Source organism: Aplidium turbinatum, chromosome 14, assembly GCF_918807975.1.
Source record: "Aplidium turbinatum chromosome 14, kaAplTurb1.1, whole genome shotgun sequence".
Taxonomy (NCBI): Eukaryota; Metazoa; Chordata; class Ascidiacea; order Aplousobranchia; family Polyclinidae; genus Aplidium; species Aplidium turbinatum.
In genome coordinates this window covers 2,396,870-2,411,784 of record NC_137485.1, presented here as the reverse complement: position 1 = coordinate 2,411,784, position 14,915 = coordinate 2,396,870, and the positions used below count along the sequence as shown (strand labels likewise).

Here is a 14,915-nt window from a genome sequence, read left to right as displayed (position 1 = left end):
TTTGCCTTCAACTTCTATTGTTGAATTTACTTGAATGAAACTGCTTGGCCTATTTCGGTAATGCCAACAGTTAATTGTCTCAATAACATGATACTGTACTCAATTCTGGTGCAAAATAAGCTAAACAATTAGGCTACAAGGTGTTTCAGTCGACAACCCTAATTTATTCCAACGCCATGCGGGACGTTTAGGCTAGTCGTCATGCTCTAGCCCCTAAAAAAGTCTTCTGTTTGACGAAACGTCGGAATAAAAGGATCTTTGTTGGAAATGATACATAGGATAAGACACTTACTTTGCAATCTTGCGATTCTGGTTCGACTCCCTGGTTAAACTTGTTGCTGAAAAACACCACTAAGAAAGACAGTGGCTATGGACTGTGATATTGGTAGGACACTGGTATGCCTGAAGATTAGCTTCCTTACCGTTCTGTTCACTAACATACGTTCATTGTCGGCAGCAATGGCCGAGTGGTTAGCGCGTTGGGCTCACAGTCGAGAGCCTGCATGTTCGACTCCAGCCACCCGCACTTGCTGTTGTTTCTCTGGGCAAGAAACTTTACGACAATTGCCTCTACCCAGTGATCGATTTCGAGTAATGGGTAGTACTAAATTTAAGTCATAAGTAATGTAGACAACCGGAAACAGACATTGCCGTCGGCTGCAGCGTGGGTCAGGTGTACGTCCTACGTCGGAAGGCGTACACCGATGCATAGCGCTCAAGTCCGCTTTCCCGCAATGCAGGGTAAAGATATGACAAACAAACAAAAAAACAATACGTTCAACTGATGAACACAACTCCCAGATACGGCCAAAAGGAAAAACGATTTAATTATGTCAGATTGTTTTGTTTTAATCAAGCGACATCGAACTGTTTCAAACATAATTATATTGGTTTTGCCAACTTACCGAGCTGCCAATGAAGCAAGCAGACTTTTGGCTACCGTATTAGAGTTAGAGTTATTAATAACCTATCTGTTTAATTCCTTCCGTTTGGATGAGCACGATATTACCGTTCCATGACAATAATTTACGTTGTTGTGTCACAATCATTAAATAGAGAAATAAAACATAGTAACTTTAGCTGGTTTAGCATACTTTATTTCACACAAAATATAACATAATTAAAATAAAGTCAAACGTTTTCGACACGTACATGTGTCCTCATCGGGAAATAAATCTGCAATACATAAAATGAAAATCGTAAGATAAATTTGACTATGCACTGTAACTGTAACGACACTCTGGACTGAAAGCACAAACTGAACAAATGATACGAGAATGATTGCGAGTAAATTATGTGCTTTCAGTCCAGAGTGTCGTTACAGTTACAGTGCATAGTCAAATTTATCTTACGATTTTCATTTTATGTATTGCAGATTTAATTCCTGATGAGGACACATGTACGTGTCGAAAACGTTTGAGTTTATTTTATTTTAATTATGTTATATTTTGTGTGAAATAAAGTATGCTAAACCCGCTAAAGTTACTATGTCTTATTTCTCTATGGTTCAACAAAGCAAACTCTCTACCAAAGCTTAATCATTAAATAATTAAATAGCCTGGAAAGAGTGGGCACACAACACTTCCAGACTCCACTCCTTTGTCCCCGACACTGAACCAATGCCGTCAGAAAAGAAGCTCATCCGACATGCCAGGATAGGTTCAGGCTAAATCGCCTCCGTACGGAGGTTGAGCACTTCACACCCTTGATGCATAAGTGAGGCCTATCAACATCTACGGCATGCAACTGTGGTGCAGAAGAACAGACCGCAGACCATATACTTTACCACTACCTCATTTTTACTCCACCAAGAGCAGTAGGTCTACCAACGATATCAACAACTACCATCAATTGGCTGCCCAAAGAATGCCCAGAAATTTGACCCCAATAAAATGTAGACTACAAACAACTTCTCATACACGCAGTAGTGTTGGCAAGGGGAGTCCAGGCGGTAGCCTACTTTTACTGGTACGTACAAATCACGCGATAGTTTATTTTGGTCGGCAAAGAATATTGTCAACCAAGCCACTTAATTTTGGCAACATTCAAAGCTGTTTCAAGATTTTTTAGAGCACGCTCTTTGAGCACCACCTAGTGGACCATAATTTATTGATATTTGATGCGGTTGCAACCAGATTGCCATTTCATTAATATTATCATTATTTTTGTTTTGAAAAACTTGTTAATTGCGAGTAGAGAGTTGCTCATGGTAGCTCGAGTCTGCAGGTTTTTGTCTGACTGTCTTCAGGAGCTCTCGTCAGAATAAACTAAGCCTAAGAGTCGTGAAGTAGCCTATGGCTATAGGCCTAGAGATAGTAAAAGAAAAGCAAAATCTCTAAAACTATCTGTCATAGGTCCTATCCTCGTCTTTACCACACTTCGGCCCACAAAAATGCCCAGTTAAAATGAAACTGCCTTAGCTGAGCTCTGTTTCCAGAAAATTTGAAAATCCCTTTTCTAAAGCCGTCAACCAATGTTTCTTTGCCGTCAAATCACAGGCATTCTTCAAAAAAAATTTCCGTTGTACCGACAAAGACTGCTTGCCTTCCATAAAATTTAGTAACGTAATTTACAAATTTAAGTGTCACTGCGAGAGTCGGTACGCACGTTCCAACTCTTGGAGGAACGAATCAAACAACATGCCCCGAAGATAATTAGCCTATAGAGGAAACAATATAACAAGAAATCAATTCCAAATCGTGGTCGCAAAACTGTAGGCTAAATAACAAAAACATATCTATTGACTCTGCAATAGGACAACACCTGCTGGATACAGGCCCGGATTTAGGGGGGCAGAAGGTGCAGGTGCCCCAAGCCCCCTTTTTGAAGGGGGCCCCCCGACGTGGAAAAAAGGTGATTTTGTGTGATTTTTTTCTTTTAGCCTTTGAAGTTTCTACAAAATGCTGTGCAGTGCAGGATTAATGCTACTGCAGACGTAGAAGCAGTTTTCGCGACGAAGGCGCGAAAATTTTTTTTGCACGGGGCCCCCGATGTGAAAGTGCTCCGGGCCCCCATCAGCTAAATCAGGCCCTGGCTGGATAATAAAGAATGTGCTTCGAACTTTCGACTGGAAATGTTTTCAGTTCTTGCTAAATTAAGGCCGTTCCTTGCTCCACATAGCAGCACTGCAATCGTTATCAAAACTCTCAATCCAATCTTATGTCGCCAAAAAGAATTTGTTTATGGCTTAAAACTTCGTAATTTTGAATTATTCTGATTAGCCAAATTTACATTTAGTTTTTCTTCTACTATAAGATTCTGCACCCCTTTTAGGCTTAGTTTATACTGACGAGAGCTCCTGAAGAGAGTCAGACGAAACTCTGCAGCTTCGAGCTACCATGAGCAACATTCTACTTGTAATTTTCAAATTTTTCACCACCAATCAACTCTTGAAAAATTTGTTGTGTTGAAAACTTCCTAAGATCGTGTCAAAGCTAGACTTTGCCAATTTGTAGCTATCAAGTCCGCCCGATAAGTTAGCTCAGTTGGTTAGCGCGTGACTTCTGGAACGAAGATGCTTCAAGATCAAGCGGCGCTGGTTCGACTCTCGGGGTGTGCGCTTGAGCAACGCACGTTGAGGACTGGTCACAGCGGAAAACCATAATATCTTCGTGGGAAAGTTGTAACATAAAATTCCCGAATCCTTTCGTCTGTATGCGATGACACCGAAAAAATACTCTTCTGAAAACGTCTTTACAAGAAAAAATAGCCACAGGCTGTCGAAAAGGAGCGCAATGCGGTACGCACTAAAACTTGTCACCACAATACAGATTACTGAGGTAAATGACGGAAATTTCGTCTAGTTGGTAAGCACAAACAAAACAGTTTTAATATTCGACCAACCTTTCCAGCGACACTTCTAAAATGAGAAAATTGATTGCGATATTTCAAATGCTAGTAACCAGCAACTGTGACGTAATAGTAGATAAGCATTGTCAAGCAATTCCACAGGTGTTAAGAAGGATTGTGCAATGTTTTACAGGTGTTACGGGTGATGCAATCTCTGCTCATTTTTTAGCAATATTCCATCCATGAAGTAAGACGCCAGGTTAAGTAGACCTTAACGGTTTTATGTGACGTTTGATTTGGGGAACGATTGTCCGTAACAAGGACTGCTCTCCATTCAGTGGCATCTAATGGATGGAATAATTCCCTGGCAACAAATAGCCTATTTCAATAATCGGAAACTTCACTCTGTCAATCTCGGTGACCGGGCCTGCATCAGTGATTCAAAGCCTCTGCAATTATGCGAAACTGCCAGGATTAAGCTCTGCAAGAAGCTTTCTCAGTCCGAGGATAAAGATTCAAACAATCAAATCCTCTTAGCTACTTTCAAATTAGAGATCAAAGTTGATTTTCGATCGAAATGAGATTTTGTTTTTCAAATATTTTCAAATCCCAATTGGCTTCTGGTTAACAAATGTAGGATTGGAATTCAGTTCAGTTCATAATATCCACACAACAAATTTGAAACTATTGGAGAGCCATCACATAAGGAATAAATTCGCTGAAGACATCAATTTAATAAAGAAGAAGAAGCATACAAAATGTTTGGAAAAGTGTGTTTTTTCCTTGTTGCAGATTATTTTTTTCCTAAAAGTTAGTTTCTAACTTCATTTTCTTGTTTTCATAACCATTCCGAGCAGGATTATGCTTCTTTTTATTCATTGTTAAATCGATAACTCTGTTCGAACCTGTCCTTTGAAGTGTCACATGATATCTCCAGCTGGTAGCAAGAAGGGTTGCCAGATTAGCCCTTTTTAGAGGCAGTTGGCGCAAAAAAATTTGTTTAACCCCTTGGTCCTTTGTTTTCAATATTTAGCTCTTTTTGAAAGCAGTTGGCACATACTATCAAACTAGCTATTTAAATAAATGTCTTTCGGAAATTAAGTCTGAGAAGTGTTATTACGATTTTTTAGACAGTGCTTGGTGTATTTTATCAAAAGGTATCTGGCAATACAGTTGGTAATGTTTATGCCAATAACGAAGATTCAAGTGGAAACACTGTAGAAGATCAAGATTTGGAAATTGGAATTGTTCTTGAAGAATGTAGACTAATAGACTGTGTTGTTGTAATGTTGTAACGTTATTGACGTTATTATGTATTATTAACAACGTTATTAATGATATTGAATAATTTGGCTGTTTTTTACCCAGTTTGGCCCTTTTTTCGATTATGTATTTGTTCTGCAATCTATAGGCTACTTAATATCGTTGCTGCAAACACTTTATTTCTGTATGAAATCTGTAAATAGTCCTTGTTTTGATAGTCCGTTACGTAATTTCAATATGTGTGTGTAACTGTGTATATTAGTTTGTTTTTGTGATGTTGGGTTCAGTCGAGTTCTCATTGCTTTAAGAATTGGCTCTCCAGTTGTTCCAGGAACGAGGAGGCGACTGATTCTTAACTAATTCATCAACTTATTTTAAAGTATCAGGTTTGGTGGCCGTGCTTAACTATATTTATTGATGCATACCGCAATATTAGATCCATTCATGCACGTCTTAAATCATTAATGTTTTGCCACCTTTTCCTTAATTTGTTAGTTTTGTTACTGTATTTCTTTTTCACAATATCATTTCTTTTGCATTCTGACAAAGAAAAATAAATTGAATTGAATTTTCTCAAAAGCTGTCTGACAACCCTGATGGCCAGCAGAGTTCTCCGTCCTAATTGGTTGTTCTTCTTCCCATATTTCTGTGGTGAGCTGTGAGCGCTGATTCAGTCGGCTGAGTGTAATGAGTAACAATTTGAAAATTGGAATAAGATTTTATGCATTGCGTAAACCTATTGTACCGTTTTGTTAAAAGGAAAGAAAGTTTTAGCATTCTGGAGTTGTTTTATAGTGTGAATTCCAACGAAAAAACTGTGATTGGTATTTCTCAGTGTAGAAAGAATTGACAGCAATAGGAAGATCGCTGCTTCTCAATGGAAAAAAAAACTCTTTATATATACTTTGTATAATGTTGTAGAATTTATTTTTTTTATGGTGCTACTTTTTTCGTATTGTTCATATTTGTACCATACTATTCTTACAACAGATGAAATAATAATAAAAGTTTTATCCCGTTTTTGCTCTGCGTTTAGCATACCTGCTGAATTCAATGCGTTCTTATTAATTAGATATGCAAATTTTGAAATTATAGCCTGGCTACTTCTCATATTTGAGACAGTTTGTTCTACGTCAGGATATTAGAGCTTATGCAATCAACCCTGAGTAGCATTATAACATCAGCAAGTGAATAATTAGCTTTTTTTGGTATTTACAATTTTCAGAAACTTATCAAGGACTTAAATGTGGATGCAACCTAGTTTGTACCCTGAGTAGTTCGTATCCTGAAAACATCAAGAGAAAAAATTAAAAAAGGCAGTGGCTATGTGACCGGCGCCGGTCTTTGAATCTGAAACACTATTTGACCGGTCATGACGTCACTATATAGGCATTTTTTCTTTTTCTCTTTCAAAGCAAAAGACGAGAAGAGTGCCTACATAAGTTCTAAATTCAACGTTTATGTTCAACTGATTCTGTGGCGCGTAGGATACGTATCGGGCTGATGCTCCAGAGGGAATGAGTTCGATACTGCGTGGAAGCGTTTTTTTAAATTTTTAACTAAATTTTGACCCGAAGTGACTCAATTGTTAGGCTTCCGCATTCTTGTGGTCAATTTTTAATTTGAGTAGCCTACAGCCCAATTTTTTATGTCTTTTCAAATATGAGTGATAAAGTTAAGAGTTTTTTAATTTTCTTGCATTTAAGAATTTCTCTGGATAATTTTCCGTTTGTCATAAGAAGATGTGACCGTGTTTGCCGAACAACGCATTACATTTTTGCGTTGTTCGGCAAACATGGTCACATCCTCTTATGAAAAAACTTTGGCTGATTTCTTGACTTATAGTGTTGTGCATTAGTATCAATTACTGTCTGTATAAGTGTATAATTACAAACCACGTAGCCTACTTCCGATTACCTGCATCCAAAAGAAAATTTTACTTTAAACTGGGAAGAAAATATCACTTATATATTAAAAGTTGTACTTTAAGAATTCGATATACTGTAAAAGGCAAATGAATCGTTCATATGAACTCAATTTCCAATATATTACGTCATAATGACGTCATGAAACATTATCATGACCAAATTAAATACACAATCGCTTAGCCGTGCTAATTACCTTTCCATTGATACCTTGTATGTGTCAGTGGCTTCAGTGTGTCACTAGTTATTAAAGGAAATATAAAATTATAGCGCCACCATGTGGTTGAAATTTTCAAAACTTTAAACATGAATATCTCACTAAGTATTTGAGCTATGTTAATCAATTTTTTTTTACATGTTATTTATCAAGTTACTCCACATATTTGTGAAGTATAAGAACAATTGGCGATAATTTTGATAGCATAATTGGCGTTTTAGGTCGTTTTTTTTTGCAAAATTTAACAAAATTGAGGCACTTTGGGGCGTTTGCGGGACCCTAAAAACTTTTTTATTTAAAAAAATTTTTTGCCATTGTTAACCATATAGAAAATGGCAACTTTTACCAATTTATTGAAGCGATTGAAAGATAAATTTGAAAAACGCCCAATTTTGGCCCACCCTACCTCTCAAGGTCATCACAGGTCAAATCTGACTTACCTCCCGATCTTAAAATGACCCTTATGGTATGTACTAACACTGGTGAAAATTTCATGCTTTAATCATAATTTTCACAATTGTTATGTTAACCCGCTGCACTATTTATGCTATCCCATGACGTGTGCTATCTTTGACTACTGAGAAGCATGTTTTTGAATAAATCTTGATGGCTATTGGCTAGTGTGGAGGCTGCATTGGTATGGTTAGTGAAAGGCAATGCTCGCTGTTCTATAGTAAGTAGTCAGTCTTGTGCTGATGCTAGGAAGATTGCTTCTTCTAAACTGTGGTGGTTGGTGTTGAGCAATGTAATAAAAGATAAGTAGGGCATTAGTGCAGTGGTTCTCAACCTTTTTGTCTTGGTGGACCCCTTTTGGTGTCTTCGAAGCGGTCGCGGACCCCTAAAAATTTCAATTTGAAATGTTGATATATCGCGTTTCTTTATGGAATCATATGTTACATAAGTTTCAAAGCAACACACTTAAAAGAATTTGCTGAATTCGCAACGCACTTGATGATTGATGAGATTGACGAAATTATGTTATGACTTATGAGCTATATGTTGGCACACAGGATCAAACATCGGTAAGCTATATGCTCATTTGATGTTTTTCTATAACTTTTATCAAAAGTTAATAGAATACTTGCGACTGTTAAAAAGAATTTCTCCCTTTTTTCATTTGAAATCAATATTAATTTGTTATAATCACAGTCATTGCAAAACTGTGAGTGGTGATAGACTGCTGACTAACGTTTGTATTTCTAAATTAATCATTGATCAACAATCTGTTGTCTTAAAAGAATTTAGTTGAACATAGCCTTATTAAAAGGTTTAAGTAATTTATATGATATTTTAGTTAAGAAACCAAACCTTTGTGCAATGTCCTTAGCAATTTCAAACGACGCACCAGTGCGTTGCGACTTACAGTTTAAGAATCACTGTAGGCTAATACATAAACAAAGCACAAACAATTTTTAAATTTCTTAATTTATCCGTCATGTTGAAAACTCGGAAACTTTCGCGGACCCCCGGAAATCGCTTCACGGACCCCTTGGGGTCCGCGGACCCCCGGTTGAGAACCACTGCATTAGTGTGATACTTCACATTTGTGAGCTTCATGCAGTTGATTTTTATTTGTTATAATGTGCAGAGAAAAATGTATAGCCTATATATATAATCTTTGTTTAGGCTAGTATGTTTACTGTACTCTCAACATGTGGTAGTGTTATTCAGCTTCTGTTTTCATTCGGAATGGCTCGTTTCGGTGAGTCCGATCGCTTAACGCGGGATTTTTCAATTTTTTTTTTAAATTATCAGGTATCGTAGCCTAATTATCATTGCCGTTTTAGGGTTAGAGGTTAGGAAGTCACCGAATCGGACTCACCGAATAGTAGCAGACCCGTTTTCATTAGACCATTGTTGATGATGGTGCATTTTTTCTTGCATTATAAAAAGAATATTTATGCCAGTGATGCTGATATTGGCTCCAAAGTTTCTGAGTCATGGCTAAAGTTCTTTTATATGAATATAAAATAAAAAGTGAAGTATAACCTTGACATGAAGTTTATGTTAACATAGTAACTTGTTTTAATTCAGATTTTTACTGTTAGTCTAACGTGAAGTGTGGTTTTGACTTCAATACTGGAGAAGTCTTACTGATCAATATTTCAACATGGCCACTGAACAGAATCCAATGTATGCCCCTTTCTTTAGCGCAATGGGAGCATCTGCAGCTATGATCTTTAGTGGTATGTATTTAATTGTCAAGATTTTACCCCTCCAACTGTGTTGCAGCAACCAGGTATTTGAGGTCTGTGCAAATATTCCTGACCCAAGCTAACCGGAAATGGTAAATCTAACCTTGGCATCTCAGTTGTGGTTGAAACCATGTTCAGTGCTGACAAAAAACAAGTTAAGTTAATTGCATTTTCAGAAAATGACATCTGTTGTGTAATAAAAGTGTTGTAGATTTCACATTCCAAGCAATTGGGGTTCTCTGACCTGGAAGTTAAACTTTATATAAAATTACTCAACTCAAGCTTAGCAACCTCTCAGTTCAACTCAAAATAGGCTTAAAAAATTAATTTGGGTAATTAAGTAGATTTTTCGGTGGTCTGTTGTTTAAATATTTCTGCCTGTTTTGGATGTCATAAGTTCATAACGTCTCCTACCGATGAAATATAAATTGCGATGCATTTATTACAAATGTAGAAAAACAGTTGTGGTAATGCCCGCAAAACAGCAGCTGCTGATCGCATGGCTTTCTCATTCGGTATGGAAATTTCAAAGTAGATGGTAGAGTAACTTACGCTGCTGGAATAGTCACGTAACCATTAACGCAATATATATTAAGTAAACCAGCTAAATTAAACGCGCTATTTTCAACGAGGTCTTCTCGTTGTGAGGTCAATTATGATTCAACAGAACGTATTGTTTTGTTTGCTATGTGAGAGAATTAAATCGAAAACCGATAAAAGAAAAAGTGTTTAATGGTCTTGGTCGCAGATATTACCTGCATTAACGACGTCTCTTACCGCTATTGTCACTTAGCTAACCTGACATCATTGTTTTATGCGGCCGCTAAGGTTTGACATCGACTTCAACGATCATAGAATGTTAGGTAATAAGAACGATTATATCCTACACGCAAAAATAAAAAAAATGATCTCTTAAAACAGCTCTTTCCGCTGTTTTGCCTCGTGAGCTTTGCATATTGCTCAACAAGTGCGTAAACTTTAGAGTTGACAAGAAAACATTAAATTTGAAAATTAAGTTTGAATCACTGCAAATAAACGCATTGAAAACTTTAGTTCGGCCGACGCCATTTCACACTCCGTAATCTACCTCGGCAATGATTTTATGGCAGCAAAAATGCGTTCATTTTGAAAACTGCGGAGCTGGAGACAACAGCTTGTCCCGTGTATGAGTTGAACTTATTTTTTTGAGGTGAAAATCATTTGCGAACATCTCGACCTATACTCGAGAATATACGATATTCGATAAAAGACTATAAAAACTTTCGATAAAAAACAGAAGAGAAAACACTTCGTCGTTGTTAACGCTTTGAAGGTGAGTAATTAGCAAAACGAGCGAAACGAGTTTAATAAAACTGATAGCGGGTTTCCACTCTGCTTGAGATCATGGTTTTTAGCGTTTTATTTCGATAACTTCACTGTCCTGATCGTTGTTATTCACTCGCACGAAAAGGAAATAAATCGGCTTGTTTTCCAACTGTTCCAATTATGAGCTACCAATATCAAAATTTTTACGACTAAGCGTAGCCTACTGCATGCGTAAAACTAATTCTTTCAAGCAGCGGTTCTAATAAATTCGGTTTGCGACCTAGGTGTCAATATAAACAAGACAGTAAGCTTAATCAAACACTATTTTAATTGAGTAAACTAGCGTTATGGTTATGACGTCATCACCTTTCTCGCCCCCCCCCCAAGGTTTTTTGAAAAGTCGGCGCCTATGATCACAAGCATTTCATAGAAGCCACTCTTGTGTCGTTTGGGTGCAATCATATATGAAACGTAATTCCATAAACTCCTCTTTTTTGTGCCTTTAGCTTTTGGAGCAGCATACGGAACGGCTAAGTCCGGTACAGGAATCGCAGCAATGAGTGTCATGCGACCTGAACTGATCATGAAGTCGGTCGTACCCGTTGTCATGGCTGGCATCATTGCTATATATGGTGTGGTCATTGCTGTACTCATCACACAAAAGATGCAACTCAATATGTCATTGTTTCAGTAAGTGAACTTTTGATCAATGATGGTTGCTTTGCTATATTTACTACCAGTTTATATAGTTCTTTTACGGGTCCACGTCTTTTAGGCGCAGACAGTTAGGCACCAGTCAAATAGGCGCGCGCACTGTGGTGTCCGGATATTTAGGTGCGGAGCACTGTGGCGCCCGTTCATTTAGGTGCTATTCCTAGTAAAGTCTGCAGACTGTATCAGCTCAGCATTGGCAAAACCTAGTCTGGGTTTTTACCGAAAAAAACTAAGTTAGGTACTCTTCACTCAAGCCTACCACCCGCTTGAATATAGGCTACGGTATATTTTTTACTGTTGTTTAGTGTAGTTATGATTTGACTTAACTAAAAGTGAACTCAGTCATGTTCGAAAGCTTGAATAATAATTTATTGATAAAGCTTTCGCCGACGCAAACCTGGACCAACAACAAATATATGCCGAACACCCGCATTAAAACAACAATATATTTTTCTTTTCAATATAACATTTTGTGGAAAAAGCATTGCCGGATAAAGCAGCTTCACTCACTAAAGCCATGACTAACAACAAACAAATGCACGCACATTAACAAAACAACATATTTTTCTGTTCAATAAACATTTTGTGTGAAAAGCATTGCCCTACCTGCCAAGCTGATACAGTCTGCAGAGTGCAGACTTTACTAGGAATAACACCTAAATGAACGGGCGCCACAGTGCTCCGCACCTAAATATCCTGACGCCACAGTGTGCGCACCTATCTGACCGGCGCCTAACTGTCTGCGCCTAAAAGACTTGCTCCCCTTTTACGTAACACAGGCTATGACAATAAATCAATTTTGTGACGAAACCTTCTGTTTAAAGTGGAAAACTATAGGAACTGAAAACAATGCTAACCGAACTGCTGAATGGCTGCACAAGTTGCCACAATTTTCATTTGATTTTACATAAGCGCCATAGCATAATGTGATTAGCATAAATTTTTAAATGGTGTTCCACGAAAGATTGTCAGGCGTTCCGCAAGAAATTTATAGGCTATAGTTTGACTAGTGTTCCATGAGACAGCGGTCGAAAATCATAGGAGCTTCGGATTTGTCTTTCTGCAATTCATGCTCGAATATCAACTTTTCGCTCAACCAAACAGACTGAGATACTGCAGCCTACTGAGAAAAAGTGAAGTGAATGAATTGTTGTGTAATTTTCGACCGGTGTCCCATGGAATACTACTCAAACTATAGCCTATAAATTTCTTGCGGAACGCCTGACCATCTTTCGTAGAACACCAGTTAAAAATCGCAGGGTCACATAGCATAAATCACCATAACAAACATAATATTATTGTGTAGCAACAAAGTGGTGAAATTTGTTGCTGTTTCAAGAATGCCCTCATGTGCACTTATTGTGTTCTAGGGCATTCTTACACCTTGGTGCTGGACTGAGTGTTGGCTTGTCAGGCTTGGCTGCTGGTTTCGCGATTGGGATCGTTGGTGATGCTGGAGTGAGAGGGACAGCCCAGCAGCCTAAGTTGTTTGTTGGTAAGTGATGGACTTAAAAATTAAAACCAAAGCTTATGGATGGTAAACAGGGAGCCTTGGAGCAACTCTTCGTAGTAGTCCAGTTTTAAACGGTGATATCCCCGTTACCGATCGTGTCTGGATTCACCTTCACGTACCACAATCGCTTTACACCCTTAGATTTGTAATATAATAATTGTCTGTCATTCTGGTACCACATATACAGTAAATTGCTTCATAGACTTACAAATTTTACACGTTACTACTGTCAGAGTGGTTTCTCTTCTGATGTCAATCCAGCAGGTCTGGTGGAAGGAAGAGAATTTTGATTGCAGTGTGATATCACTGGAATATTTTGCAAATCGTTTTCTGCCAAACAATGACATCACTACAGTTTTGTGCCAGGGAACAAACATGGCTGAAATGGATCTAGATCTTTAAACTGTCTTAATTTTAACCGAAAATCAACGCCAAGAGTAGGCTTAGTTCTTACGTTTAGCTACCACAAATGGCGATTTGCCATTCATGCATAACGTCAGATAATAGTATATTTTCAACTGAGCGATTTATTGATTGATTTTCTGTTTTCTAAGGCATGATCCTCATATTAATTTTCGCCGAAGTCTTGGGCTTGTACGGACTCATCACTGCATTGGTTCTTGTTGTGAAGGGATAGAGTTGACAATAGCCGCCGATCATGGATTCGTTCACAGACCACGACGTTGTCCATTTATTCCAAGTGCTTATTGAACTGTGCAAGCAAGCTTTATTTTTAAATCGTTTTCAGCTGCATTGGCGGATCCAGCAAGCAGCCAGGGAGGGAATTTCAACTAAACACAATGATATGTAAATCTACATTAATTCGACCTTGCAAATACACTGAGAATAAAGTTACTTTTCTGTGTTTTAAAGGGGGGACAGTCGACCCCTGGATCCGCCACTGATCAGCTGTTCATTCATGTTTCATTCTGTGATGGCCAAGTATTGTTTAATGCACTGTTACCATGATCCCAGTTTGTGTTGTTGTGTTTGTACAATTCGAATGCTCCCTATTTATTGGCCGCAGTTGATTTCATCGAAGTAGTTACACTTTTCGCTAACACGCAAAACAGTTCTAAACATGTTTTTATTTGAGGTTACAAATTGTGTGTTTTTATCTTGGTTATCATCAGGGATTTCTATGAATCCTTGCTTACCATTAGCGGATCCAATATTTCGAACTATCTCTTCTCTGTAGGGTTAGGACCGTACATTGGCGTATTGCTTATAAGCAAGGCTGTGGAGTCGGTCGAAAAATACGATTCCGACTTCTCGGTTTATAACTGGCCGGCCACTCCAAAATCCTTGCGACTCCGCAGCTCTGCTTGAAAGCCTATGGTCCGCACTTATTCTTCCCACTCCTAAGAAATACCTTGAATTAATGCCGAGATGTTGTTTTCATTGAAAAGCCTATCAAAACAATTAACACATAATTTTACATCTGTAGTTGTTTACATGATCTCACGATAGCTGCACATGGCTGTTGTCACGTGTTCACATATCCAAATATTTGTGCAATGTTTAACAAAATCCTCGTACCGTATGCATTTCTTACAGACGTGTACCGACAGAATAGTTACAGCGGGGTTTCTCAACCAGGGGTGCACTCACCATTAAGAGGTGCGAGACCTGTTCCTAGGGGTTGCGGAAATGTTGAATCATTTGAATTAGTAATGACGTAAGAAGCCATGTTTATTTACTATGTTTCAACAAACGTTTTGAACTGTTGGCGACTATTACTTTTCAGCCATTTTAAAAGGGGGCAAAAACTGGTTGACACCACTTCGAAATCACCAACAAGGCGAAAGGTTAAGCTTTGTTTCAACGTCGGCAGACAACGTAAAAAACGGTTGATTTGTTGCCTGGGTAGTGAAATTTCCGAGTGATGGGGTCTTCTGCATAGCCGAGTGGTCCGACACCGCTGAAGAGCATGTGGGTGTGTCATTGGCAAGACACTTAAAGGCACGTCGTCGATTGCGGAGTGGTGCCCTTTC

The 14,915-nt window shown here is 38.2% G+C and overlaps 1 protein-coding gene across 1 annotated transcript; it reads left to right on the top strand.

The window, feature by feature from the left end:
• Positions 1-9,233: 9,233 nt before the first annotated feature.
• Positions 9,234-14,709, top strand: LOC145783289 (V-type proton ATPase 16 kDa proteolipid subunit c-like). The gene is made up of 4 exons (XM_082595125.1): positions 9,234-9,380; positions 11,201-11,384; positions 12,779-12,903; positions 13,476-14,709. The coding sequence occupies exons 1-4, from the start codon at positions 9,305-9,307 to the stop codon at positions 13,556-13,558; spliced, it is 468 nt and encodes a 155-aa protein (XP_082451251.1). The 5' UTR covers positions 9,234-9,304; the 3' UTR covers positions 13,559-14,709.
• Positions 14,710-14,915: the final 206 nt, after the last annotated feature.

Excerpts from the sequence above, each read along its gene's own strand:
- LOC145783289 (XM_082595125.1), top strand. The coding sequence starts at position 9,305 with ATGGCCACTGAACAGAATCCAATGTATGCCCCTTTCTTTAGCGCAATG. Across the intron at positions 9,381-11,200 it reads TGCAGCTATGATCTTTAGTG|CTTTTGGAGCAGCATACGGA; the intron begins GTATGTATTTAA and ends TTGTGCCTTTAG. Across the intron at positions 12,904-13,475 it reads GCAGCCTAAGTTGTTTGTTG|GCATGATCCTCATATTAATT; the intron begins GTAAGTGATGGA and ends CTGTTTTCTAAG.